The following is a 27123-nucleotide window of genomic DNA, read 5'->3' on the forward strand; positions in this document are numbered from 1 at the left end:
GTAGGTGCTGCCCCTGGCTTCGGGACTGGGCAGCGTCTTTGGTAGGTCCCCGCCCCCCAAAGCTCTCGATTGGGATCACCTTGGGATTCGGCTTCTTTGTGAGCTGTTTCCAGCGATTCAGCCCCATCCTCTTCTTTGAGGAGGACCTTTCCTGGGGCGTCAGCAGCATTTTCGAAGTTCAGGCCCGGACCTCGGCCAAAGCGGCAACAACCGCTTTTTCTGCGCGGGCTGCTTCCGGGTCGCTCTGGGAGTTGTAGTTTCTCCGCCCGCAAAGAAAGCCTGTATACGACACCGTCGAACCACCACTCCCAGGAGGCTTTGCGCAGGCGGATCGCGTCGGCTCAGTTACCATAGCCACGGCAGAGCTTCGTGGGCCTCGCGGGCCTAGCGGTCGCCAGGGCTCGCTTTGATCTCGCCCTTGACTCTTTCTGGCGTCCGGTGATGACGCAATGCTCCCTGATTGGCTCTGCAGTGGAGGCGGTGGTTTAGGGGACCCAGAATTCTGCAACCCGGACACGTGGTAGTGAACTGTGAGGAGTTTGAGAGGTTTGAAGGCCAAAAGAGTTGGCAGTTTGCGCGTAAGTACCCCCTTGGCCTGCTGTGGGAGTTGCCAGGGATGGATGAGTTGCGTCGCGCCCAGACGCATCCTGGTTGTGTTGCAGTAACTGTAATTGCATTCCCTCCATGTCTCCCCTTCCCGTTTCTGGTCGCCTGGTGCATCTTGGCCTCTGTTAAGTTCGGATTCTGCCAAATAATGTGAGCGTCGCCAACATCTCTGAGAGAAAAGGGTTCCTTTTCGACCGGCCTCTGCTCAAGGATCAATTTCTAGGAAAGTTTTTTTCCCAGAACTGCCCAGGATACTTGGGAGGATGGGACGATCTCCAATCCCTGATCTAGGCGCCTAACGAGGGCTGGGACCCCGGATATGGCCAATGCAGCGAAGATAAATCCAACCTTATTGGCCGACACTAGATGTTTCCAGGGAGCGTTTACTCTTGGAGGCTACATGGGTTTATAAAGCAGAGTAGAGATTTAGAGTGAGAGCTTTGGACCCAGCTACTTTGTGGCTGTATGACCTTAGGCAATTTGTTTGATAACTCTCGGAACCTCAGTTTTTTCACTGGCAAAATGGGAGGATAATACCTAAATCGTTGTGGGTGTTGTAATGATTCAAAACCAATGTATGTAAAGCGTTCTGCCAGGATATGTAAACCAAAGTTGACTTGAAATTGGTGAAAATGAGGTCAGGGAAGCCGAACCCTCAGACTATTGTAGCGATCCTAGAACCAGCTCTGTAACTTGAGCGTCCATCAGAAAGGGGATGGTTGAATAAGTTGTGTTCATACAAACTATGCAGTATCACGAAGTAGTTTTTTTAAAAGGATAAGTTAGTTCTATGTCTCTTCTTTGGTAAAGCTCAATTGTGTATTCCTGAGAGAAAAGCAGATTGCAGAGAAGTGCATATAGTATAGTATGTTAACATTTTTGTAAAAGTAAACCATGGCCTGAAACACCCCCTCTTATATACAAGTATATTTAAATATTTGTATGAGTTTGGAGAAAGGTTGTAGAAGCTGGGAGGATGGAGTAAAGGCGGAGGGAGAGGAAAAGGGTAGAGAACAACCAGAACGCTGTAGCAAAATGGAAACTATGATTATAAAATTTTATCTTAATATTACAATTAATATGTAAACATTGCCTGTGTTTATGGGCACGATAAAACTTCTAATAAGCTGCTGGCCTGTTACAGTAAACTTCTAAAGCTAGACTTCTATAATTTAAGTCCTAGCTCTGCCACTTACCAGCTGGTGACTATCAGCCTCAGTTTCCTCATCTGTAAAATGTAGATAATAATAGCATCTGTATTATGCATTTGATATGAGGATTAATGAAGTTAGTATCTAAAGAACGGTGCTTGATACATAATAAATACCCAATAAATATTAGTTGCTACTATTGTTATATCTTTCAGTAGGTGAAATTAATTTAACTTTTATTGTGATTACTGACATTTGGACTTGTGCCATCTTATTTTGTAATTTTCTATTTTTCTATTTTTGATGTACTTTTTTGGTCTGTTTTCCTCTTTTTTGCCTTTTATAGGATTGAGCAATTTTTCTTTGTCTTCCCCCATCCCTCTCCAGTGGGTTTGGAAATTATGCATTCTTATCATTCATCTTTTACTTGTTACTTCTGAACTTTTAACATACATATTTGATAAAGTTTAACATTATTCAGTATCTCTCTCCACCTACCAAATATCGTAAGGATTTCATAATAACTCTATCTCTGAAAAGTCTTCTTCTGTTACTGTTTTTTAGAATTTTAGCATTTCTGAGTCAGCAGAGTGCACCATATTGTTTCGAAGTCCTTCAGACTTTTCTCTATGCATAGACAAACATTATAGATAGAGTGTGAATGGGGTTGGGAGTGGATATGTAGATGTGTACTTCTAAATACACATAGTTTTTCTTACGGCAAAAAAATGTGGTCACCCAAGCTTGCTCTTTCCCCTTAGGAAATTCGGACATTTTCTTTAGTGTATGTAGAGAATCCATCTAAGAAACATTTAAAAATTCCCTCTCTCCTGATAGATGAGGGGTGGGGTTTGGGGGTAGCACTAGAGGTATTAGGATAGGTACAGTGTTGCCAAAGGTGCAGGGAATCTGTGTTAGTCCTTATAAAGGTACAGATTCACTGACAGCTTATCATTTTTCCTTGTACTCTAATGGTTTTTCCTTAATACTTTCGTAGGAACTCCGTCTATAGGAATGAAGTGTGAAGTTTTGAATATTTAGAAAAGCACAACACCAGAAATATTAGAAGAGACCCACAACAAATGAAAAGGGAAAGAATGATGATAAAGGCAAATAAAAATCAGTTGATATTTTGGATACTATTGATCTGTACTGACAGTCAATGGAGACAGCTACTAAGTGACTAACAGGCAGGAAGTGTGGACAGTTGGACAAAGGGATGATCCATGTCCCAGGTGGGATGGAGCAGGACAGCTTGAGATTCCACCACGCTATTCAGAAGGGCGTGGAATTTCAAACTTATAAATTGTTTCTTTCTGGAATTTTCCATTAAATATTTTTGGACTTCAGGTGACGTCAGGTAACTGAAACCATGGAAAGTAAAACTGTGTGAAAGGGGGCTACTGTATTAAGAGAACCAGTGGGGTTCCTTTTAGTTGCCTTTATGTGTATGATTATGATTTATTCCTATGCTGATTCTATGCTTACATGGCATATTTGGCTTCCTGTATGCCATTCTATAGGGCAAAAATGCACTGACTGGTCCACTTTCCTTTCTTCAGTTCTCAGAGTAATAATTGTGTGGTCTGATTTTGTTGTTTAATCTTGGAGATTAGTTGGTTTGAGCTTGACCCTGAGTGATGGATCTGTGCTGTGTGTATGGACAAGATCAGGCTCAGAGCTTACCAGGCAGAAGGCTGACTAGTAGCTAGCCCACCAAGCATAGCAGGTGACCATTCTTTGAGCATGTGTGTCATTCTGTTGACATAGGTCGAATGGCTTGAGAGTTACTTTCTTTTTTCTTTTTTCTTTCTTTTTTTATTTTGTTGGAGACAGAGTCTTGCTCTGTCACCCTGGCTAGAGTACAGTTGCATCATTGTAGCTCACTGCAACTTCCAGTTCCTGGGCTCAAGCAGTCCTCCTGCCTGGGCCTTCCCAGTAGCTGGGACTACAGGCGTGCATCACCACATCTGGCTAATTTTTTCTGTTTTTGGTAGAGATAGGGTGTCGCTCTTGCTCAGGCTGGTCTCAAACTCCTGACCTTCCGCAATCCTCCCAGAGTGCTAGGATTACAGGTGTGAGCCACCATGCCTAGCTGAGAGTTCCTTTCTTTTTATGACCCTCCACATGTGTTCTAGAGAGGAAAAAGATATTTTATGGATTTCCTATACAATTTTGAAAAATCTTCTCTTTCTTTGAATGGCTGTGGTATGCTGCAGGATATTCTAAAAAAAAAAAAAAAAGTCAGAATGCTTCTTGTAGCATGTTAGATTTGCTCCCATTTAAAAGGCATAATAAAGAGAGCACAGGCCTCTGCAGGAGGCCTGGGTTCTAGACTGTGCCTATAATTAATCTTGCTGAGCTTCAGATTCGTTACAGTAAAATGGCAGAGGGGGTGATGGTGGTGATGCGGAGTTCCCAGGTTGGGGTCTCTGGTGGTAATGATGGAACTCAGTAAACTACTTTCAGCATTTCTAAAGTCTAGTGGCAATCATACATATTGGGATATTCAGCACAGCTTTACTAAAGCATTGGGGTTTGTCATTTTTACCTGGAATTGAGTTAACTTAGCGTGGAAAAGCAGATTATCTCTTGCTCATCAGTTGCATTGTTGGTCATTTATGTCATTTATTAATAAATTGCAGAAATGAGAGCATTGGTTTGTGGGGAGAGAAAATGAAAGTTGGTAACATTCTAGAATCCTAAACTTGATTTTTCAAACATACTAGTTTTACTATATGAAGGCTCTCCCTTCCTTAATATGAATTTAATTTCAAAAATACAGCTCATGTTGGTACATTTAAACTCATTACATACCTCAGACAAGACAGAATTTTTGGAGTAAGGAGAGGTGCCAGTGAGTTCTTGTCTCTAGCCCTTTCTGAGATAGCTACAGACGATACAGTTTCTTCCATTCTCAGATATGTGTGAGCATAGGAAGTGTTTAAGTTATTTCAGTATTAATAATCCTGGTCCATTATATTTTCATTAGTTCTTATATAGGTTTCAAAAATCTAGTGTTCCATATTGGTTGATTTCAATATTCAGTCAAAGTAACAGGTGTTGATGCATTAGCTTTGAAGTACATTTCTTGTCTTTGTGCTTTGCTTGCCCTGCTTCAATTCTCCAGAGTTACTTAGATTGCAAAATACTGTCTTTAATTTTGCTTTAGAGTTCTGTTGGTTTAAAATATAAAAAATACTTTTATCACTTGAAATCAGTATTATCTGATAAATAAAGAATATGATTCTTCTCTTATGTTTTCTAGATTACATTTTGATTAGCCTGTAATTATATTTTTCTAATGTTTTTGAAATAAACTTTCTCTTTTAGCAATTTTAATGTGTAACAATAGTGAATCAAACAGCTTTTGTACTATTTTTGTTAAAATATAACTTTTTTCCCTTAACAGTCTCCATTTCAATGGGTTCTAATAACATTTATTTTTGTGTTTCTATCTTTGTGATAACTTGAAATAATGATGTTATAGTCATAGAAAATTGACCAGGCTTTCCTCAAACAGTTATACTAGCTTTTATAATGTATGGTAAACATGAAATCTCTTATTTGACCATATAGAAAGTACTTATTCTTATCTAATGACTATACTGGCTATTTTATTTAAATAGAAGAATTTATACCTCTCAAAAAAGTAATGTTTGCATTTCTGCATATTTTTAACTAATGATAGATAAGGCTTATTTGTTTGGCAGCATCTTAAACAATGGTTGACTTTCAGACTATGACTATCTCTGACTCTGACTATCATCAGAGTATGATATAGTATAACACTTAAGAGCACGGGCTGTAAAGTTGAAGCCTGTCAGATAGCTGTAATAATTTATCAACGAACAAAACTGGGCCTGGCTAAATTGGTAAGAATTCCAGAGGGTATGGTACTTGCTGTAGAGATGTAATGAAGTATTTGTAAAATGTTGGTATGTCTGGTGACATTTTACAAATGATCTGCCATGCATACTTATCAAGTTCTGTAGTGCATTTTAAAAGTGGAACTCAGTATTTTGCTTCACTGAATACTAAATTATTTAAGAGCAGCCAACAAATAATTGATGTTTTCTGATTTTTTCCCCTGTTATTATCTATAGAAGTTAGAAAGTATATCTTTATTTTTTATAACATAATAATATATAAAAGTAATAATAAATTACTTATAGATCACATGTATACTACACAATTTCTTACCTGTTTGGATGCCATATAAGAACAATTGGAAAATAATCCTACCTCAGAGATAATCTCTGTTTATCTTTTGTTGTATATTCTTCCATATATTTTAATACACACCAGAATGCTATTTTGAAACTGTTTACTTAACAACATTGTTAGGAAAAATTGCCATATTGCTTAGTATTCTCTCAAACTGGAGAAAGAAAAAAATAATCAGTATGGCCTAAGCAGTGTGACTGTTCTCTATATACATTTTCAAGGCTGAGAGTGAACCTTGGCTTCATGGCATCCTTTTCATGATTAGTATTTCTCCTTCTGTCCTTTCATTTATTTGGGTTTCATCAGCTCAGACAAAAATTCCAATTAATTTAAAAGTAGTTGATGTCATCATATTGCTCTGGAACCTTGGGGAAAGTATTTTATTTTCTTTGTGTCTTTTTCTATTCTCCTTTTCCTGATATCTAAGACAATTGTAGACTGGAAGTAGTAATGAACATGCTATCATTCTTCTGTGGGTTGCTTTCTTTGCAAAATGTTTAGCCTTTAGATGTTGTGATGGTCCTACTAAATTTAATGTTCTTTTCTTGTCAGGACCTAGAGGAATCCCTTAGGATGAAGCTGAGTCTTACCAAGGTAGTTAATGGCTGTCGCCTGGGAAAAATAAAGAACCTGGGCAAAACAGGGGACCGCACCATGGACATTCCAGGCTGCCTTCTGTACACCAAGACTGGCTCTGCCCCACACCTCACCCATCAAACGCTGCATAATATTCATGGGCTTCCTGCCATGGCTCAGCTTACACTGTCATCGCTGTAAGTGTTAGAACCAATCATTCAAGTATTGACTCTGGCTGCAGCTTAGTTACCTTAACTGGGTACAACAAAGAGAAAGATTTCTTTTGCTCATATGTATAATTTGTAGATTTTCAGCATGAAATCAGAAAGAAACGTATCAGATATTGTATATCATCTGGCCCTAATCTGGAAGCCACAGGCCAGACCTACCTGTTAGAGGTGCTTCACTTTTCCTCCAAACCTACAGTCTCATACTGGCCTCATTGCCACTGCACCCAGGGGTGACAGGGCAGGGAATGCTCTATGAGAGCTAAACGTGGAGTTCAGGGGCTGTCATCATGCACCAGCCTCAAAATTTTTTCTGCCTCTACAGGTACATGCTAGTACTGCTTTATGTAAACACAATTAATGAAGTTAGGTCATTCTGTGCAATGTACATACTAACTATATACTTAATTAAAGAAGCTGCTATATGACTAAATACCTCTGCAGTATTGTGTTAATAACAGTGATTTTAAAGGGGTAAGAGGAGAAAGAAATTCCAAGTATTCCAAAGCAGCTGAGCTTTGCCAGTTTCTCTTCTCACAGAACGACTTGCCAATTGAAGACCTTTACTGTGGTTAATGAACCTTGCCTAGTTATTTGTGACTGTTGAATAATGGTGTACTTGTTATTTAAGACTGCATTTACTATCACATAACTTATTTGTGAGGAGAAGAGGGGTTCAGTTTTTTTATGGAGTATCTGCAAAATGATTCATTATTATGTTATGTATTTTTCTGTTTTGTTTATAGGGCAGAACATCATGAAGTCTTGGCAGAATATAAGGAAGGAGTTGGAAAGTTTATAGGTAAAAATTAAGTTATTTGTGTGTGCTTTGTGATGTGTTAGTTTGGAGTTTGGAGGTACTGTTGAATGTTGACTGTAAGACCAACTTACATTCATACATGTATTTATTCATTATTTTCATATGCATTCTTTGAAAATACTGGGAATACAAAGTTGAATAGGAAACAGTTGCTGCTGTCATGGGACTTGGAGCCTAGCTGACATAAAGATAAATAGGTGATTCTAGTAAGAATGTAATGATTGCTTTGCAGGATTGGGGATATGTAACATATATCATGACAGGCCAGAGGCAGGAGAATGTAACCTGCTCTTGGGTATATGTGGAAGGTGTCAGAATAAAGAAAGGATTCTTGAGAGAGAAGATGGGGGGGTCATCTTAGCTGGGTCAAGGAAGAGCAGGCATTAGCAGCATCTGGTAATATACAGGTGTTAGGCAGACACTCCAGGCAATGAGTAAAAACCCAAGGGTGAGAACTTGCATGGGGCATACGTGAGATCCAAAGCAGTCTCATTATGCTTAAGCCTCAAACAGACAGGAGAGGATGAAGAGTTTATATACAGCTATATTCTGATATGTTGATGGTACCTTTTGTTCCAGAAATAGGATTTTATATGCAGATGTGTGTGTCCATTTATTTATAGGAAAAGCTTAGCAGTGACAGGTAGAGAACCAATTCTTCTATAAACTACTTTCTCCTGAAGCTTTTTCCCAATATCTAGGACTCACCTAACTGAATGAAAGTCCTGTTTCTGTTAATTACTAAGTCCTCTGCTTCTGATAGCAGCTGCATGATGACTCGTTGGTTGTCACAAGGCCCTGTATTTCAGTAGAGGAATTTACATAGTATCATTCCCCTTGATCTGAGGCCAATGTTAATAACCAGCTTTAAAGTGTACAAGCATACAGTTAAATGAAAATAATGTAAGCTTTGTAGAGATAATTGTAATAATTGAAATTGTAGAAAATAAGGTGGAGAACTGCAGAGGTTTTTAGCATGATTTATTTATTTATTTTTCTCTTTTTTAGTGGAATCTTATTTTTTTCTTATGGAAAATGTGGGGTAGCATATATGATTTACTAAATGTTTTTTTTGGTTCTTTTCTTTAATGATTGCCTTTTTGACTAAAGAACCTAAGAAACTGTCTCCTCGAGTCGCTGAGATTTACTGAGAATGAGATCTCTTTGCAGGATTCTACACCTTCTCTAAAATTCTGCCCTTAGGGACCCATGGTATTATTAATGAATTTTGTTATTAATGAGATTACCTTATGACCATATCATTTCATCTTTCCAGAAACTAGTTCCCCTTGGATGGTACCTAGAATGAGCATACTTGATATTAATTTTTTTAAATCAAATCAGGTGGGATCAACATGTCACTAAATACCTTCCTTATGTCTCATACTTTGAGATACACCTTTCCTTTGTAACAACTCACTACATATTAGACATAAACATTTAAATTTAATTCTTTTTTTAGATTAGTAGGTTTCAAAGTAATCTTTTCATTCATGTTGATAGACCTCCCACAATTCGAAGATTAGATACCAACTATTTACTGTCTTTAGAGTTGCTTTATCCAGCAGTACACATTGTGAAGCTGTTCCCTGTTACCACACGGTGTCATTGGTAATGTGAGCACTTTCAAGCGTTCTTTTTTCTGTTTATATAGGCATGCCAGAATCACTCTTGTACTGCTCCCTGCATGATCCGGTCAGCCACTGCCCAGCTGGTTATGTAACAAACAAGGTGTGTTTTCAGAAGGGCCTCCAAGGTTACAGCTTTGTCCCGGAAGTCAGCCTTTGGTATCCCTCAGATGCTAGGATCCTGCTGTCTGGGATGATCCTTTTATGCCTTCTCTTTATTTTGATGATTATAGTGGGATGGGATGGTTTATAAGAATTAGAGTAGGGCTGTCTAAGGATGAGGTTAAGGTGAGGAATGTATCCTCAGCGTTTTCATTGTTGCAAAAAATTTGATGGTGAACAAGGGTCAAGTATATGCCAAAAACAGAAATTGCTGTGATAGGAGAAAACAATAGTCTTTTGACTCCATGCTTTATTTGTAATTTTAACAACTTCAGGAAGAGTGGAGAAAGTTGCTGAGGAGTATTATCACATGGACTGCTATATATAATAGAACTTCAATATATTATAATACTACCTGCTAGTAGAACAGAATTTGAAAAAGCAGGGTCCACAGCCAGAGATTTTATCTGGTGAAGAACCGTAATAAAAAGGACTTCATTAAAAGTTTTCATCTGAGAGGTGGCCCCCATTGGCATGATCCCTGAGGACAGCATCCTGGCAAGGCTCCAGTGTGTACTGCTGCTTTACAAACACACTTTTCCTGTGCTCACTTTATTAACGTCAGCAATACTTACTAATTGTACCTAAGAACACTATTTTTAATTATTCTTCTGTTTTAAGCTTCTTTTTATTTTGTAATTTGAATTCTAAAGAAAATATTTTGGAAGGGCATGGTGGTGGCTAATGTCTGTAATCCTAGTACTCCAGGAAGCCGAGGCAGGAGGATCACTTGAGGTCAGGGGTTCAAGACCAGCCTGAGCAAGAGCAAGACCCTGTCTCTACTAAAAATAGAAAACAATAGCCAGGCATGGTAGTGGGCACCTGTAGTCCTAGCTACTCAGGAGACTGAGGCAGGAGGATCACTTGAGCCCAGGAGTTTGAGGCTGCAGTGAGCTATGATGACCCCACTGCACTCTAGCCAGGGCGACAGAGCAAGATTCTGTCAAAAAAGAAAAAACAAAAAGCAAGTATTTTGACCTCCATTATCTACTCCAATTGTAAGAGAGAGAGGATTCATTTAAGCAGTAATTCTCATGCCTTAGTGCAGAATAAAAAGACTGCATATGGCCTCTCCATCTATGTCTTTGTTGATCTCTGCTAAGAAGACAGATGCTGTAGTGGAAGAAGTAGCCAAAGAATGGAATATTATATAGAGATTCTCTTTAAATATGGGATTTTTGCACATAATTCTGTATTTAACTCAATCTAGTAATCACTTACCAAACATTAATAATATGTGGGGCCCTAGACTGTGTTTTTGGGACACAAACATGAATTGGGATACTCTAGTCAGACAAATATACAGTGGTGTGATAAGTGGTATCTTTTACATAAAATAAATAAGTCTAAATTTCTGTAAGAGCTTAGGGGAGTGAGTGACTGATTATGCCCAGGAACGTTTGGGGGACACATTAGAGTAGGTGATATGTGAACTTAGTGTCTTAAATGATGTATAGTATTTTGCTAGGCAAAGAAGTGGGAGAAGTCCCAACACATAGAAATGCTAAATACTTGAGGTGATGGATGCCCTGAACACCCTGACTTTATTACCTATTTTATGCATGTAATAAAATATTACATATACCCTATAAAAATGTACACATACTATGTATCAATAAAAAGAAGTAAGAGGTGGTCATTTCAGTCAAAAGGAACAATGTGATAAAAGGCAGAGAAGAATCAAAGTCTGTAGTGTATTCAGGAGCAGCAAGGGTGGGATGTGGGTGGGGCAGGTGGGATGGGGAGAATGGAAGACTAAGCTAGAGAAGTGTAACAAAGGATTCTTGGCTAGCTCAGAAGTTGGCTTGCATGGCCATTGAAGGATTCTCTATAAACTGTAAAGTCTCTAGAGAATTTGGAATATAGTACAACTCTTTTACCTACCATGTCTAAGATATTGAGTTGTCACCGTCTCTTCAGTTGTAAAGAAGAATTATTACTTTATCATTTTATTCCTTCCCTTTTATTTGCATTTTACTTTTGCTAATTCTTCATTGTCTTACTCTGTGGCAGTCTGTGTCTGTGTGGGGTGTTGGAGGACGAGTGGAAATGACTGTTTCCAAGTTCATGGCAATTCAGCAGGCCCTTCAGCCAGACTGGTTCCAGTGCCTCTCAGATGGAGAGGCGTCTTGTGAGGAAGCAACTTCCATGAAAAGGGCGAGAAAGTCTGTTGACCGATCACTTCTATTCCTAGATAACTGTCTGCGGCTCCAGGAAGAGTCAGAGGTAAGGCTGCACCACTAACCACTCCTTTCTCTTGAAACTCTCACCTCCCTTACATTCCATAATACCACCTTTTCTGTTCCTCCTCCTGCTTCTCTGCTCCTGCCTTCTTGGTCTGTTTTACTCTCCCCTAGTTTTAATTGCTGAATAGTTCTAAAATTGTATATACTATCAAGATCATTCTATGTAGCTTCAGAATTACATAACTACTGGGCTATAACTAGGTTATATCACTAGACTGTCCCTCAGACTCAGAGGTAACCAGCTCATTGTCTTACCTCCACAAACCTGTGCTTCCTTGTGCTCTTCCTGGACACTTTATCTCACTTTATGGTATCTACCAACTTCCTCAGTCCATAAATTTGAGCTTTTCAAGACTTTTTTTTTCACTCACATTTAATATCCAGTTGTTCGCTCTTCCTTAATTCCATCTCCCTAAATATGTCTAGAAACTGCCCCCTCTTTATCACCACCTTAAGCCATAACCACATTATCTCTTCATAAACGATTACCTTTGAATTGTTCTTTCTGCCTCCATTCTCATTTTTATCCAATCCATTTTCAGCTCTTTTATCTGAGAGATCTTTGTAACAAGATGGAGAAGAAAAGAAAGCCAAAAATAGAATCTTGGGGAGCTTCAGTATTGAAGGGCATTCAGAATAAGAGGATCTAGTGAACAAGATGGGGAAGGAATCATGGTAAAAGGAAAAGGTGTATGCAGACATACAAAACAGTCACACAGGCCTGCGCCTTACATAACTAGCCAGCCCTTTTTAGTAAACTCCCTTTCCTAGGTATAAGAAGTATGATTCCCTTGCTCCTTGCCCACTTCCCTAAAAGAATTTAATGACTCTCCACTTGAGCTCTTACATGGCATGGAGAGCCTGCTGTGACATGGGCCTCTGCCCACTCCTTTAGCTCATTGTGGAACACTTTCTCCTGTGGCCTGCACTCTGGCCTTTCTGAGTTATTTGCAATTCTTTGAGGCATTAGCCTATTTCATTATGGTGCTGCTGTATACAAATTTCTTTCTGGACTGTGTCTTATCTCCAGTCATACTCCTTCTCTTGCTTCCACATTGGGCTCATTTCATTCCATTCGTCATTCTACGAAAGTGGCCATTGACACTTCCAGGAACTTCAGTTCATTCTTTGCTACCCTTTTAATTTGGTGCAGCTATATTACAGCCCAAATCATGTTGTATTGCAGCGATTTCTGATGTGTTTGTCTTTATTAAAACTGTGGCCTCCTTAAGCTCAATTTCTGTGTGTCATTTTTGTATCTCCATCATGTAGAAGAATGCCTGACACATAGTAAGCCCTCAGTAAATGTTTGCTGATGGTGAATGGTTATGATGGGGTGAGGAAGATGGAGCTGTAGCAGTAAATAAGGGATCACGATAGCAGAGTTAATGAAATTGGAAAAGAATGCATTTACCAGCAGAGAGCAGAGGAAGTAGGGGAACAGAAGATAACGATCAGAGGGGAGAATTTCAGTGTCTGAGATCATGTATGTGGAATAATCCTGAGCAACGATCATGTCTTGCTATGGCAAAGCATATTGAGTCTGAAGAACATTGTTATTTTGAATTTAGCAATAAAAATATAATTTGGTGCCAGCAATGATGGCTCATACCTGTAATCCTAGCACTTGGGAGGCTGAGGCAGGAGGATCGCTTGAGGTGAAGAGTTTGAGGCCAGCTTGACCATCATACATAGTGAGACCCAGTCTCTACAAAAACTAAGAAAAAACTTAGCTGGGCATGGTGGCACACCTATAGCCCCAGCTATGTGGGAGGCTGAGGGAGGAGGATCATGTGAGCCCATGAATTTGAGGTTTCAGTGAGCTATGATGATGCCACTGCACTCTAGCCTGGACAATAGAGTGAGACCCTATCTCAAAAAAATATATATATATGATATATATAAAAAAATTTGAGTAATAAAGTTAATATACATGAAATAAGTAGAGGAAACTTAGTTTTTGTTCTGAATAGAACTCACAGTATCTGCCATTGAAGTTCAGTGTGGGGACATTGCTAGGGGTCTGGGTAGTGTTGGCGGCTTCCTAGCAATTGTTTTGAGCCAGTAATTATCCTTATAGGACCAGTAATATTTGGGTAAGTAAAAAGCAGAACAGGAAGTATAACAAAGATGATTATTAGAAAAGGCCTAGTGAGTATCAAGTCCCTCATCTATGTTGTTACAATCAGCCTCATCATTTCATGTTACTTCTGTGTATTGGTCAAATGCTGGAGTCCCTCTATATCCCTAATGTTTATACTCTTCTTGGTATGATCATAAATATTGCCCCCTTTATTTTTAAGTGTTCCCTTTTAGACAATAATTTTATGATCATTCTTATACCCATGAAAGGGAGTTTTCCAAATAGGGCTGTGCTAGTCAGGTAAGGGGGCAGGCCTGTGTAAATATCTGCTTTATATATCTGCATACATCTTTTCCATTTTGCATGATTCTTTCCCTCTCTTAATCACTGGATCCATTTATTTTAAATGCCCTCCAATATTGAAGCTTCCCAAAGTTCCGTTTTTGGATTTCTTTTCTTCTCCATGTATTCCCTAGGTCAAGAATGGCAAATGGTTTTCCTCCAAGGTGCTTAGAGCCATGCCTGGGTGTAGCAGGAAGAGAATCTTCTGTTAGCCAAGTCTACCATGGAAGCAGGAGTGGGGAGTTGTAGCATTGTGTCAAGTGTTCGCCATTTTAGCCTGGGCAATCTCATTTGTGTCACACATAGCCATCACTTTAGGTTCATATATTCAGTGTCTGAATTAAGATTGCCATTTGTACATCCCACTGATACTTCAAATTCAGAATGCATAAAATAACCATAAGAAAACCAGAATGCATAAGAATAACCATCTTGCCTCATCCTATACTGTTTTTCTAGGAGTCTCTGCCTTTCTCACCATCTCCCTGGACTTCCAAAACAGGAGCCAGGAGTCATTCTAGACTTTGTCTTTATCTTCTCCTTGAACAACTATTCAGTCAAGTTATGTTGATCCTACCTCCTGAGGAGGTTTCAAGTTTTATCTTTCATCTTCATCCCCACTGCCACTGCCTTAGTCCAGGTCATCTTGTCTTTTGTGTGGATTATTAAAGTTGTCTCCTGTGGCATCCTTCAGTCATACTTACCCTTACTTTATTCACACAAAGTATTCTCTCTATAGGAATAGTCTGACTGTGTCCCTCCTGCTTAAACTAACAAGTGAAATTCCTTCTTCACAGTGTTCCAGGCTTCCTCCCCATCTCTCTTATACCAGAGAGCCACTGTTGATTTGTGTATTTTCTTACAAACCTTATTTTTTGCAATTACATACACATAATTAATACATAGATATTCATGTCTGTATTAATGAATATCATCACATGTTCATCAATTTGCTTGTTTTTCATTTAGCAATATTCTGAAACTCTTTCCCTGTCAGTGCATGTATTGCTATATCTACTGTGTTCTTTTTAAAACAGCTGCGTAGGGAGCCATACTGTGAATATATCATAATTTATTTAAGCCTTTACTCTATTGATGGATATTTAGATTGTTTCCAGTTTTTCATTATTCTAAATGTCTTTGTAAATATACCTTGATGCATATGAATGAGTTTATAGGAGAGATTGTTAGAAGTAGAATTTTAGAATCTAAAGGTAAAAGCATTGACATTTTGATAAATGTTGTCCACTTGCTCCCTCCTAAGAGGCTGAACTCACTTATACTTTCTGGTTATCAGGGTATACAAGTGCCATTTCCCTTACACTTTCACCTGCACTATGTTGTTATCTGCATTTTAACTTTTTTGTTATTGTGATGGGCAAAAATGGCATCTCATCGTTTCCAATTTGCATTTCCTTACTGGTGAGGTTTAGTTGCTCTCTATGTGTGTATAGGGCATTCACATTTATTTTTCTGAATTTCATATTCACATGTTCTACCTAGACTTCTATGGGGTTGTCATTACCTCAGAGGATTTTTGGTGCTCTTTTTATGGTGTAGATATTTATCTGTTCCTCCAAAAATAAGTTCTCCTTTGCCTTTGTTGATTATATATTTTACTAGAGAAGTTTTAATGTTTTTGTACTCAAACATGTCAACCTTTTCCTTTAAGTTTTAGCATGCTTAGGATGGCCTTCCTCCCCCCAAGATTATAAAAATATTTAATGTATTCTTCTAATACTTGTATAGCTATATTTTAATGTTTAGATATTAGGCCTGAGTTTGTTTTTGAAGTTATGCACTAGTGGTCTTTGTTATATTTTTTTCCAAATGGATAGTCAATTGTCTCAACTAAACAGTTTCTAAGTTTCTGAAGTTATCTCTAGCTAAGAGACTTGGAGGCAGCCTAAAGCAGACCTGGATAGTCATTTAAACAAATTAAAACTCTTTCTTTTATCCTTTTTCTCTTGTACTTGCTCAGTGTACATTTAATTTAAGCCAGAACAAAACTATGAATACGTATGTTGATTACCTCTTTTTCCTCGGTCGTTTCTTACCTGTTTGGTGTTTCTCAAAATGTGTTCCTTGAAGCCCTAAAGGTTCTTTGGAGGAAGCACCATCCCCCTTACATGCTTCACCTGCAGCAGCTCCACTGAGATCTCTTCTGTCCATTGAGCTTGTAGTCAAAGGTCTTTGTTACTGAAAATGGTTAAAAACATTTAATCCTTTCTTACCTCAGGTCCTTCAGAAAAGTGTGATCATTGGAGTGATTGAAGGTGGAGACGTGATGGAGGAGAGGCTGAGGTCAGCACGAGAAACAGCCAAGCGGCCCGTAGGTGGCTTCCTTCTGGATGGCTTTCAGGGGAATCCAACAACGCTGGATACTAGACTGCACTTGCTGGCATCAGTCACTGCAGAGCTGCCGGAGGACAAACCGAGGCTAGTGTTCAGTTGGGATGCAGGCTGGCCTCCTGGAGTGGAGGGCAGGAGTGCTGGCTGATTGTGTGTTATTATGTATAGAGTCTGTACAGAGCCGTGTCTTTGGATGTGTTGATTATGTCCTTTCTGGGCTGAGTCTGCTGAGGCTGACTATGAGAGGAGTTTCCATCAACGCTGTCCTGCCCTTGATTGCAGAATGTAGAACAGAAGATAATTACCATCTGAGTTATTTTATTTGATCTTCATAAGAAAGAGCAAGTATTGTATTATTTCTCCTCATTCTTATGCCAATACAAATACTATTCTTTATTCATTATAACATGGAACCTAGAGACGTAAACCTTGATTATAAAGTCATGTGGAACTCTGGTTTAAATTGAGGAAAGTTGAGACAGATCTGGGATGCCTAGTGGAATGAAGATGGGCTCTATTAATACAGACCTTTAAGAAGTTCTTAGATTGAGTAGTGAGTGGTGTCATTTTTTGAAATTGTGGGGACTGGCAATACTAGTCAGGCTAGTTCTCATGTTTCCGTAAGTCACAAGATTCACTATGTACTGGTGAGAAGAGATCATCTGCAAGATACAAAACTACGAATTCCAAGTTTCTGAATGCAGCTGATGTCATATGAAGCCACCCAAATTTTTCTTCATCATCTTTTATCCAACTTAGTGTGAATATTCATGCTTTTTATTTTCCTGAATATATATTAAGAAGTTTGGTTATCTCTAGGGCTGTTGGATAGTATATATGTAATTTTACCACTTTTTAAAAAATCCAGGTATAACTTTAGTAAAGTGCATGAATCTTACGTACAGCTCAATGAATTTTTATACATTTGTACATGTGTGTAAACACCACCTAGAACAAGAAATTTCCATCACCCCAGCCAGCCTTTGCCCCCTAATTTTAACCTAGTTCTCTTAAGTGCATTGCTCTCCCTCCTGTACTTGTTTCCTTCTAGTACACATAACAATTCAGCACTAGTATTTCTAGTCACTTTCTGGACTTCTTTGCGTTAAGTGCTCACAGATGTCTGTTAACTGAATTCGAAAGCTGGGATTGTTTTTCTTTTTATAAATGTGTAGAAATGCCAGCTTCAGTTGGAGAGGAGTTCTAAAACATTACATTACTTGAAGGAAACTGTAGTCAGGAAAACTGGCATATATTTAAGAGTTCTGCTTATTTAATATTACATAAGCCTCTTTTTGAACTTCTTTTAGAAATCAGGGAGTCTGTAAGCTTTTCTCTGCCAGTTCATGAACAGGGGCTATGGGTAGAAAAACAAACATATCGTTGTATCAGCCAGCCAGCCCACTCTGATATAGTGGATCTCCACATCTTGTTTTAGTCGCCAAACCTGGGTGAGTGTCATTAACACTCTCAGAATGCCTTACCCATTACAGGTTGAGTATCCCTTTTCTGAAACACTTGGGGCCAGAAGTGTTTCAGATTGAGGATATTTTTGGATTTTGGAATATTTGCATTATACTTGCTGGCTGAGTATCCTTGCTCCAAAATCAGAAATTCTCCAATGAGCATTTCCTTTGAGTGTCATGTTGGCCCTCAAAAAGTTTGAGATTCTGAAGCATTTCACATTTTCAGATTAGGGATGTTCCACCTGTACCTTGAAAAACACCATCTCATTCTACAGTGCAGACATTTTATTAATGGAGAAAATATAAAGAAAGTCAACCAGATTCTTAGAGCCTATGACCAGAGTTGAAATTCTAACAGCAAGAGTTGCTTTGTAAATGAACCAAGAGGAATATAGTAGATAAAATGTCCTTTTTGAACCAATTATGAACAATAGGCAAAATACAGTTACAATGAGCAGAGTATTTGAAGGGAAAATAAAGCACACAGCTTTGTCTTAAAAAATCTATACAATGTATATAGATAGGCTATAAAGTTCAGTCTGACACCAGGAGGTTGTTCAGAAAGCATAAGAGTGGAAAGGAAGGAAACTAACCTTTATTGAGCTTCTCTCTGTGGTCAGTGACTATATATATTTACATATCTTTTATATATATATAAATATAATTGCTCTTGTTTTTAAAATGAAAAAACTAAAACTCAGAGAGGTTAAGAAATTTTCCCAAAGTGACAGCAAGTACATAAATGGCAGAGCTAGGATTCAAGCCCAGGTCTCTGCCTCCAAAGCCCTGTGTTCTTTCTACCATACTTTGCTGTCCACTCCGTGCCACTCTAACCATGATTGGTGTTTTTCCTTACTATTGTTTTTAGTGCCCTGTTCATTGGGAAGACTCTGATTTCATTCCTGGCTTTGTCCTCATGTCACTCTTCTTATTGTTATTTTTACAGGCTCGTCTCTGGTGTTAGCCGGCCAGATGAGGTGCTCGAGTGTATTGAAAGAGGAGTGGACTTATTTGAGAGTTTTTTCCCTTATCAAGTGACAGAACGGGGCTGTGCCCTGACTTTCAGCTTTGATTACCAGCCGAATCCTGAAGAGACATGTAGGTCTTTTGAACTTAATCTCTGCCTTATTCTTAAGTTTCTTCTATTTCTTACTAATTTTTGGCTGGAGTCACAAGACAGAAATATGTACATATAAAGCCAGTCTTTTATAAAACTACATCTTTATTTCTCATCTGTGTGCTGTGGCATATTGGCACACAAAACCAGGTACTTAATACTATACATGTAGCTCATCAATATTAGGATGTGATTTTGTAGTGAGCAGAACCAAGAAAAACAAAACCTCTTTTGTTAACAACCTGAAAAAAACATTCAGAGTGAATTGTGAGGAAAATCATAAGAAAATAAAACCTTTGAACTACTTGGTAAAAAGTTAATTTTTTTTTTCACAAAAGAATTCTTATCTGCTTTTTACAAACCCCATGCTATTAAAAATACAGGGAGACTCACCATGCTCTGATCCTAGTGTTACTTTTTGCTTTTTTGGTTTTTTTAATACACTGAGATGTGAAAGCTGTTTTTCTCTGCTAATGTTGCTTTGCAGCACTACCTTTTTTGTGTTCTTCATTGTTCAGCTATTTAGAAGTCAAGAAAATCAGTTTCAGATTCTAACACTTAACTGGAAGTAGCAAAGGAACTGGGAAGCAGACATGGGGGGGGGGGTCTCTTGAAGCAGTTCCGCAGGAGAGTGTTACATGCCCAGTTTTCCCTTTGGCTTTTAGAAATGGGCTTTCCTTACCCTTTCCCTGCTGTCCTTTGACCTCTTCCTCCACCTCACCAACCTTAAATTTGAATAGGGCCAGAAACTTCATTAAAGTTTTTTATTCCCTACAAGTAATTAAAACTTCATTCAAAAGAAGTTATACTTTTATAATGCAACTTAAACACTAATCTAAATCGGATTACTTGTAGAAACAAAATAAATCAGGTTGATCAAATTCTTATTTATAGGAGGTCAATTTTACTATCCTTTTAGACATGCTAGAACTTAATGTAAGTGGATAGACGTACCATTAACACTTTATAAATTTTTATGACTTCATTTACAAACTAAATTATTTCTACCAGGGCAGAGGTAACTGTTAGTCATTCAGTACCATGAATATGCAGAGCTCTAAAAACCTGATTCTGAGTTCTCTGTAATGAACAAGTTCCTTTTTGGCCAGAGAAAGCCAAGTTTCTTTGTTGATTAGGAAAACTGAAATATTTTGAACATTTTTATTAAAGTATTAATCATATTTGTATGTGTGCTTGTGTGTGTATGTGTGTAGAAAAGTCCTTTGCCAACTACATAGTGAAATTTCCAAAGAAATAAGCTGTCACCAATTCCCCTACATGACAAAAATTTTTTAAAATATCGGGGCTTTATTATGGTTTCCCACATCAGCATACAAATTCATGGGAACAAAATTATAACAGCTCTGTGCCCGGTGTTCAGATCACTTCTCTTCTTCCTTTCACCTTAACAAAATTACCTTCCTAACACCATCTGTCCTTCTCTTAGGGCTAACACTAAGATTCTTATCATTTGTTCCCAAAATACCTCTTATCTACTTGCCCCTGCTCAAAGCAGCTGGCTTTTTGTAGAGTAGCTAGTGTTTCTTCTGCAAAGCCAGGAATGTTCCTTCTTAAAGAGTTCAAGGGAACAACTCAGGTTCCCATATAATTCTGGACAGTCTGAGTTTCTTGGAGGGCCAGAGTCTCCATACAGAATACATAAATTAAAACTACGTTCTACTTTAATCTATTTGGAACACAGGCAGTTATAAAGCCCAGTTTATTGGCATGTACATTGTGACAAGAAATAGGAATGAGCCCAGTGTGCACGTACACATACACCCCCACAACTCTTTTTTTCATCATTCTTTGATGGTAAGGTTTTATGTTATTAATATATACTAGTAAGCATAATTTGCTTAGATGTTATCGAATCTCTAAATTGTTTTGGTGTTGTAGATAAAGGGTCAGTGACCATCTTGGAGCATATTGCTGTTTTTTTTCTTTTTTCTTTTTCTTATGTTTGAGACAGAGTCTTGCTCTGTTGCCTGTGCTAGAGTGCCGTGGGATCAGCCTAGCTCACAGCAACCTCAAAGTCCTGGGCTCAAGTTATCCTCCTGCCTCAGCCTCTAGAGTAGCTGGGACTACAGGCACACCACTATGCCTGGCTAATTTTTTCCATTTTTAGTAGAGACTGAGTTTCGCTCTTGCTCAGGTTGGTCTCGAACTTTTTACCTCAAGCAATCCTCCAGCCTCGGCCTCCCAGAGTACTATGCTATTCTTTTCTTATGCAATTTCCTTAGGATAAATTCTCAGGAGTGGAATTATAGGGTCAAAGGACATGAAATAATAACGGAAATAAAATTCTCCTAGTGGCCACTTATCTTCACTCAAGGCTTTTTATTGGTTTGTCTTTCAGTATTACAGCAGAATGGGCCACAAGAAGAAATAAAATGTGTGGATCAAATAAAGAAAATTAAAACAACTGGTTGCAACCAAGAAATGACATCATTTGAAATTAATCTCAAGGAAAAAAAGTAAGAAATTTTTTAAAGTTTGGATTTTGATTTCAGACTTTTTAATTTTAGTCTGTTTTTAAAGTTTATTCCTTTTTCAGTTTTTGACTTCATAAAATATTTATAGTTGGATATTATTTAGGCCTTCTCAAATATGGTTCCAGAAAAACTTTTTTTTTATTCTGCAGATGAATTTGTTTATGTACTTTTTCTTGTCAGAAAACTAAGGCTAGATGACTATTGCTTTAGAAAAGCTGTCAGAAATATTAGACCAAATCCATTTGTTTACTGTCTTTTATCCTTCCGATACTTTAGATAATGACTGCGCAATAAGGATTTCAAGATAAAACACAACAAATTGGGATATAGGTTATAAGTCTTAAATAAAATGTTTGCCTCTATAAAGAATGAACTAAGATACAAATTGAGTATCCCTTATCTGCCATACTTGGGACCAGAAGTTTCAGATTTCAGGTTTTTTTGGATTTTGGAATATTTGCATCATACTTCCTGGCTTAGCATCCCTGACCTGAAATGCTCCAATGAGCATTTCCTTTTAGCGTCACGTTGGTGCTCAAAAAATTTCGGGTATTTGAGCATTTCAGATTTCAGATTTTTGGATTAGAGATACTCAACCTAAATCTTGTAACTTTGTATTTGGCCAAAAGTGGTAATCATCAATGAACCAATGAGTGGTTTTGAGTCTGGTGACTTGAGAATTCATGAAAGAATGTGAAAATTATAGTTCTTCCCTGTAATTCTATTGGGCTTCTTGATTGTAGGTCTGAAATGGTGATGTCTGCCACATTTAACTTCTTGAAAAATAGCCAAGGAGATTTATTTCTGTTCTTAAAATGTTACGGTAATATAGATGGTTATTACTAAAATTATTTTCATATTATAGATTTAATTAGAAATTGTAGTATTCTTATTATGAGCACTAGACTTGAAGTTTTAGAGATTTGGAGACTGTAGGGGTGAGGGGAAACTTGCCCTTTTCCCTAAAAGTTCACTGAAAGATCAACTCACAATTAAGGTAGATTAATAAGAGAAATGTTTATTTACTAATACCATGTGCATGGGAAAATCACATAGTGATTACCCAGTATCCCAATGAAGTTCAGATATGTTTATACACACCTTTTAGAGGGGAGGGAGGAAAATGAGGAGTATAGGTAATTCTTTTAGGGGCCGTTAGCCAGTAGCTAGGGAGGATGAATAGATGGGAGACACAGATTGACTTGTATTAATATGTTAACCTGAGAGGTATTATGTTTCCAATGATTTGGGCCAGGTCTGGTTGCATTCTTGATCTTTTCTGCAATATATTGAGATAACAGGGAGAGGAAGGGAAGTCCATTGTCCCCTTTGATCTTTTGCTCAGTTCAGTCCGGTTTATGCAGATAGAGGGAAAGCCTCTTCCAAGGGCCTGTTAGTCTCTAAGAGCCTTTAATTCAAAATATTCTTTATACTAAGGAGTCATATTTTGGGGTGAAATTTCCATAGCTCCTTCAAGACAAATCCTAGCTCTGTTCTTGACTATGTGACCTTGGTCAAGTCACTTAATTTCTCTTTAATAGCTGATAAAAAAAATAACATCTATGTAACACTTAGTATGCACCCAGCAGGGATCAAGCCCTTTTACTGTATTAACTCATTTAATCCTTGCAAAGGTTCTCTGAGGTAGGCACTGTTATTATCTTTGGTTCATGGATGAGAAATAAAGGCACCAGGAGAGGTTAAGCGACTTGTCCAAGTGAGCTGTACAGCCAGAAATCAAACCCAGGCTAGATCCAGAGTCCTCCCTCTCAACTCCCATAGTAGCCTTCATCTGTAAAATGACAGAAGTGGGTTGTCTCCAAGAGTGGATGCAGAAATTAAATGACACAGTATGTGTGAAAGTGCTTTGTAAACTGCAAAAAAGCTATACAAGAAGAAGGTCATACTGTGTCTTCTGTTACTAGTTCTGGCAGCAAGTGGGAGAGAAGTGTCACTAGAACAGCATTTCCTAACATTATGGTCCTTTACCCTGTGACTAGTAATTCTCAACATGAGTAAATGACCATGTGAATTTCTTCTGATGCTCCTTTGAAACCCCCAGACTAGGAGGTTCCATCAGTCAGAGGAAAACTCCTGAGTCTCCCTGACTTGTGTTCTTTCTTAACTTTTAACCATATTGCCATCCTAAGTAGATGTGCAGCACTGAACATTTGCTGGTGATGTTATTAACCATTGGTAACTTCACCAGCAGAACAGATAGCCTAGGTTGTGGATCTCTTATACTCCTCACTTTCTGGAATGTCATTGTGACTTCCTTTCTCAGGTACCAGGAAGACTTTAACCCACTGGTGAGGGAATGTTCCTGCTACTGCTGTAAGAATCACACTCGTGCATATATCCACCATCTGCTGGTGACCAATGAGCTGCTGGCCGGGGTGCTGCTTATGATGCACAACTTTGAACACTATTTTGGATTTTTCCACTCCATCCGGGAAGCACTAAAAAGTGACAGGCTGGGGCAGTTGAAAGAGCTTATCCACAGGCAAGTATCTTGAGACCTTGCAAATACAAGTTTGACTCTTCACATTGAGCTTGCACCGCTGTTAAAACATGGGATGAAATGAAGAAGAAATGATCTTAGCTTTATTTATTTATGTTTGGGAATAAGGTTTGCTGAAATCAAGAATGTATGTATCAAACTGCCCACATGAGGGTGAAGAGATTTCTTCTGAAGACTTAAATGACCTGAACTGATGAGAGAATTGAACTATGACCTTTAAAATTTCTAGGCTAGGCCAGGCATGGTGGCTCACGCCTGTAATCCTAGCACTCTAGGAGGCCGAGGCGGGTGGATCATTTGAACTCAGGAGTTTGAGACCAGCCTGAGCAAGAGCGAGACTCTGTCTCTACTAAAAAATAGAAAGAAATTAGCTAGACAACTAAAAATATGTAGAAAAAATAGCCAGGCATGGTGGTGCTACTTGGAAGGCTGAGGCAGGAGGATCGCTTTAGCCCAGGAGTATGAGGTTGCCATGAGCTAGGCTGACACTATGGCACTCTAGCCCCGGCAACAGAATAAGACTCTGTCTCAAAAAAACAAAAATTTCTAGGCTAACTTTTTAAATCGATAGAGACTCATTTATTCAAAGGCGTAAGCTTTAGATGTGAGTGGACAGCCTTAAAGTAGGGGGGATGAGATTCTGAGGGACCACTGAGTTGTACTGAGGCTTCAGGGAAGATGACTGTGAGTAGCATTGACCTCTGTGGTCACGTGCCTGTTGACTGGAGAAGGAATCTGGCTGATTTTCATCCTCATACTCAGGAGGCTCTTTGGGATACATTTGCCTTCCATGCTGCCGTTGCCATTTCAATCAGAAATGGGTCTGGTGACATAACCGGCCTCGAATCTTCCTGGAATTTTGGGCTCTAACATTGCTCCTGTGATTGGTTGGCCCAGGTCATACTCTTTCATCTGGCCACATGGTGTATTTGTGACTTGTCTTTCTAGAGCCAAGGCAATTGCCTGTTAGGAGCCAAAAGTTTGCCTGGCTTTCATCTGGTAGTACAGATCTCCTGTGATCTGCCTTCCAGGCTCATTAATAGTCTAACCACATAACTGTAGTCCCATCACTTGTGAAGATTCATTTGCAGTGTGTTCACTTGGATGGAGCCCTGGCCTGGCAGTTAGAGCGTCGGTTTCAGTCCTGCTCAGCTGTGGCACCTGGGCAAATCACTTAAGCTCTCTATGCCTGTTTCCTTCTAAATAAATGGAAACAGGCATAGTGGATAGGACTAAATGAACTTCTAACATTCTTTTTAGCTCTAAAATTTCAGGAACAAAAAGTTTTAGATAAAGTTAAAGCCTTACTTGTTGTCCTTGTTTATTAATCACCATTGGCCTGATAAAAAATGTAGCAGTGCCAGAGATAGGCAACAGTGGAGACATTTGAGAGCCTAAAAAGAGGTTTGGCCTATGGATTTTAAAGTGGTTGGTGAACTGGGATCAGCGTCTCCTGAGGCTGGGGTTGGGAGTGGGTGGGGGGGTTCTTCCTAAGTCATTTCTGTATTTGTCAAGTTTTTAATAAGGAATACATATACATGCACATGTACACATATAGTTTTTGTAAAAACAACAACAAAACCAAAATGATGCACCTTTTTTTGTAGGGGTAAGAAATATATTTGTTTTATACTTGTGTGCTCTATTTTGCTGTTTGTTTAAAATTTAGTGGGCATTACTAAATATTGTGTCTGATTATTATGCAGCTACTGTTTGTTTTATGTGTTGGGGGCCCTTTTATGTGGTTTTCTTTCTAGAAGTACAGGAATATCCATAAATTTCAAAAATTCATGAACACTCCTATAACTTCTCCTCCATGAATGGCAAGGGGTACTTATGGAAGACAGTTTCCTTTCTCAAGGATCTGGTTGTTTTGAAATGTATTGGATTGGACATATTCATATGTTCGTGTTTCTGTTCAGTGCCAAACCCATTGTTGGAGGAGTATTGGTAAATATCCCAGAATCCATATAAAATTTATGAGTTTTATTTATGTCCAGAACACTGAAAATTGTGTCCAGTTGTTCAGTTTGCTGGGTCTTTTTCTTATTATCACATTTGAAAAAATGTTCCTTTTCTTTAATGTAGTAAATCTATTAAAGGCAATAGCCAATAAAACATTTTTAATTAAAAAAATTTACTGTGTTTTGCTTTCTGTAAGTCATAGGGAGTCTATTAAACAAAATATTAAATTTCCATGGTACCAGAAATGTCCTAGAGATTTCTTATTGGAAAAAAATTTTTTTCTGTATTTCATCTATATTCATTGTTTTAAGAGTATTTGCACTAAATGCAGAATCCAAAAAGGAGATATTCAAAGGTAAACATTATGAAGATTTTGTTACCTTTTTCTTTATAATTAGGGATGTTAAGGCCATGCTAGCACATAATAAAAATAATAATAACCACAATTTGTGGAGCATTTTTAATGTGCCAGGCACCTTAGTAAGTGATTTTCATACTTATTGACCCTTAGAGCATGGCTGTGAGGTGTTGGTATCATTATTCCTATGTTGAGAACTGAGTTTCAGGAAGGTTGACTCACCTGCTTCAGGGCCTACCAGAAATTTCAGGAAGTTGAGTAGTTTGCCTAAGGGCCTATCACTATTCAGCTCCAGGTAGTCTCTAGCTCCATCTGACTAAAACTCAACAGTTAACCCTTACAGAAAATAGATTCTTATTTTACTTGCTCCTGGATTAAAAGGGACTAAGAGAATCAAGGACTGATATAGGGGGCCTCCTAGCCTTGGGGTATTGGGTGTTTTAGAAGCTTTGCTGCAACTCAGCCCTGGCTCCAACTCTTCCAGTGGGGAATAGCTGCCCCTGGCACCTGTAGCCCACGGTACCATGCTGGCACCTATAGAGTTATCTATAACACTCCATGTCCCCAAATCTTGTCCTCCCTCCCAGTGTGAGACTAACCACATCCTAAATGGTGTAGAATGGATTCGGGGGCTATGATTCTTTCAAGTGGACTCGGGTGATCAATAGGAGTCTGAGGTTTCCTATATATTAATATCTTGGGGGAGGAATATTTTGTTATTCCCTGGAATGAAGTAAAGGGAAAATATTCTAAAACATTTTTAAACCAAATATTTGTGTAA

General features: G+C 38.5%; 2 protein-coding genes across 2 annotated transcripts in view; one reads left to right on the top strand and one right to left on the bottom strand.

The window, feature by feature from the left end:
- CCDC191 (coiled-coil domain containing 191) overlaps window positions 1-169 on the bottom strand; it is an 83904-nt gene extending 83735 nt beyond the window's left edge. Inside the window, exon 1 of the mRNA XM_069472633.1 lies at window positions 80-169. Within this exon, the coding sequence (XP_069328734.1) occupies window positions 80-169 (90 nt within the window). The remainder of the gene's footprint in view (window positions 1-79) is intronic.
- A 386-nt stretch (window positions 170-555) lies between these two features.
- Window positions 556-25461, top strand: QTRT2 (queuine tRNA-ribosyltransferase accessory subunit 2). The gene is made up of 9 exons (XM_069472634.1): window positions 556-578; window positions 6537-6757; window positions 7534-7589; window positions 9262-9338; window positions 11411-11623; window positions 16308-16507; window positions 18833-18984; window positions 21363-21480; window positions 23783-25461. The coding sequence occupies exons 2-9, from the start codon at window positions 6558-6560 to the stop codon at window positions 24012-24014; spliced, it is 1248 nt and encodes a 415-aa protein (XP_069328735.1). The 5' UTR covers window positions 556-578; window positions 6537-6557; the 3' UTR covers window positions 24015-25461.
- Window positions 25462-27123: the final 1662 nt, after the last annotated feature.

Source organism: Eulemur rufifrons, chromosome 7 (genome assembly GCF_041146395.1).
Source record: "Eulemur rufifrons isolate Redbay chromosome 7, OSU_ERuf_1, whole genome shotgun sequence".
Taxonomy (NCBI): Eukaryota; Metazoa; Chordata; class Mammalia; order Primates; family Lemuridae; genus Eulemur; species Eulemur rufifrons.

What these genes read in the sequence shown, in the direction of transcription:
- QTRT2 (XM_069472634.1), top strand. Translation starts at nt 6,558, where the DNA reads ATGAAGCTGAGTCTTACCAAGGTAGTTAATGGCTGTCGCCTGGGAAAA. An exon ending in GCCGAATCCTGAAGAGACAT is followed by an intron (nt 18,985 to 21,362) that starts GTAGGTCTTTTG and finishes TTTGTCTTTCAG; the next exon opens with TATTACAGCAGAATGGGCCA. An exon ending in ATTAATCTCAAGGAAAAAAA is followed by an intron (nt 21,481 to 23,782) that starts GTAAGAAATTTT and finishes TTCCTTTCTCAG; the next exon opens with GTACCAGGAAGACTTTAACC.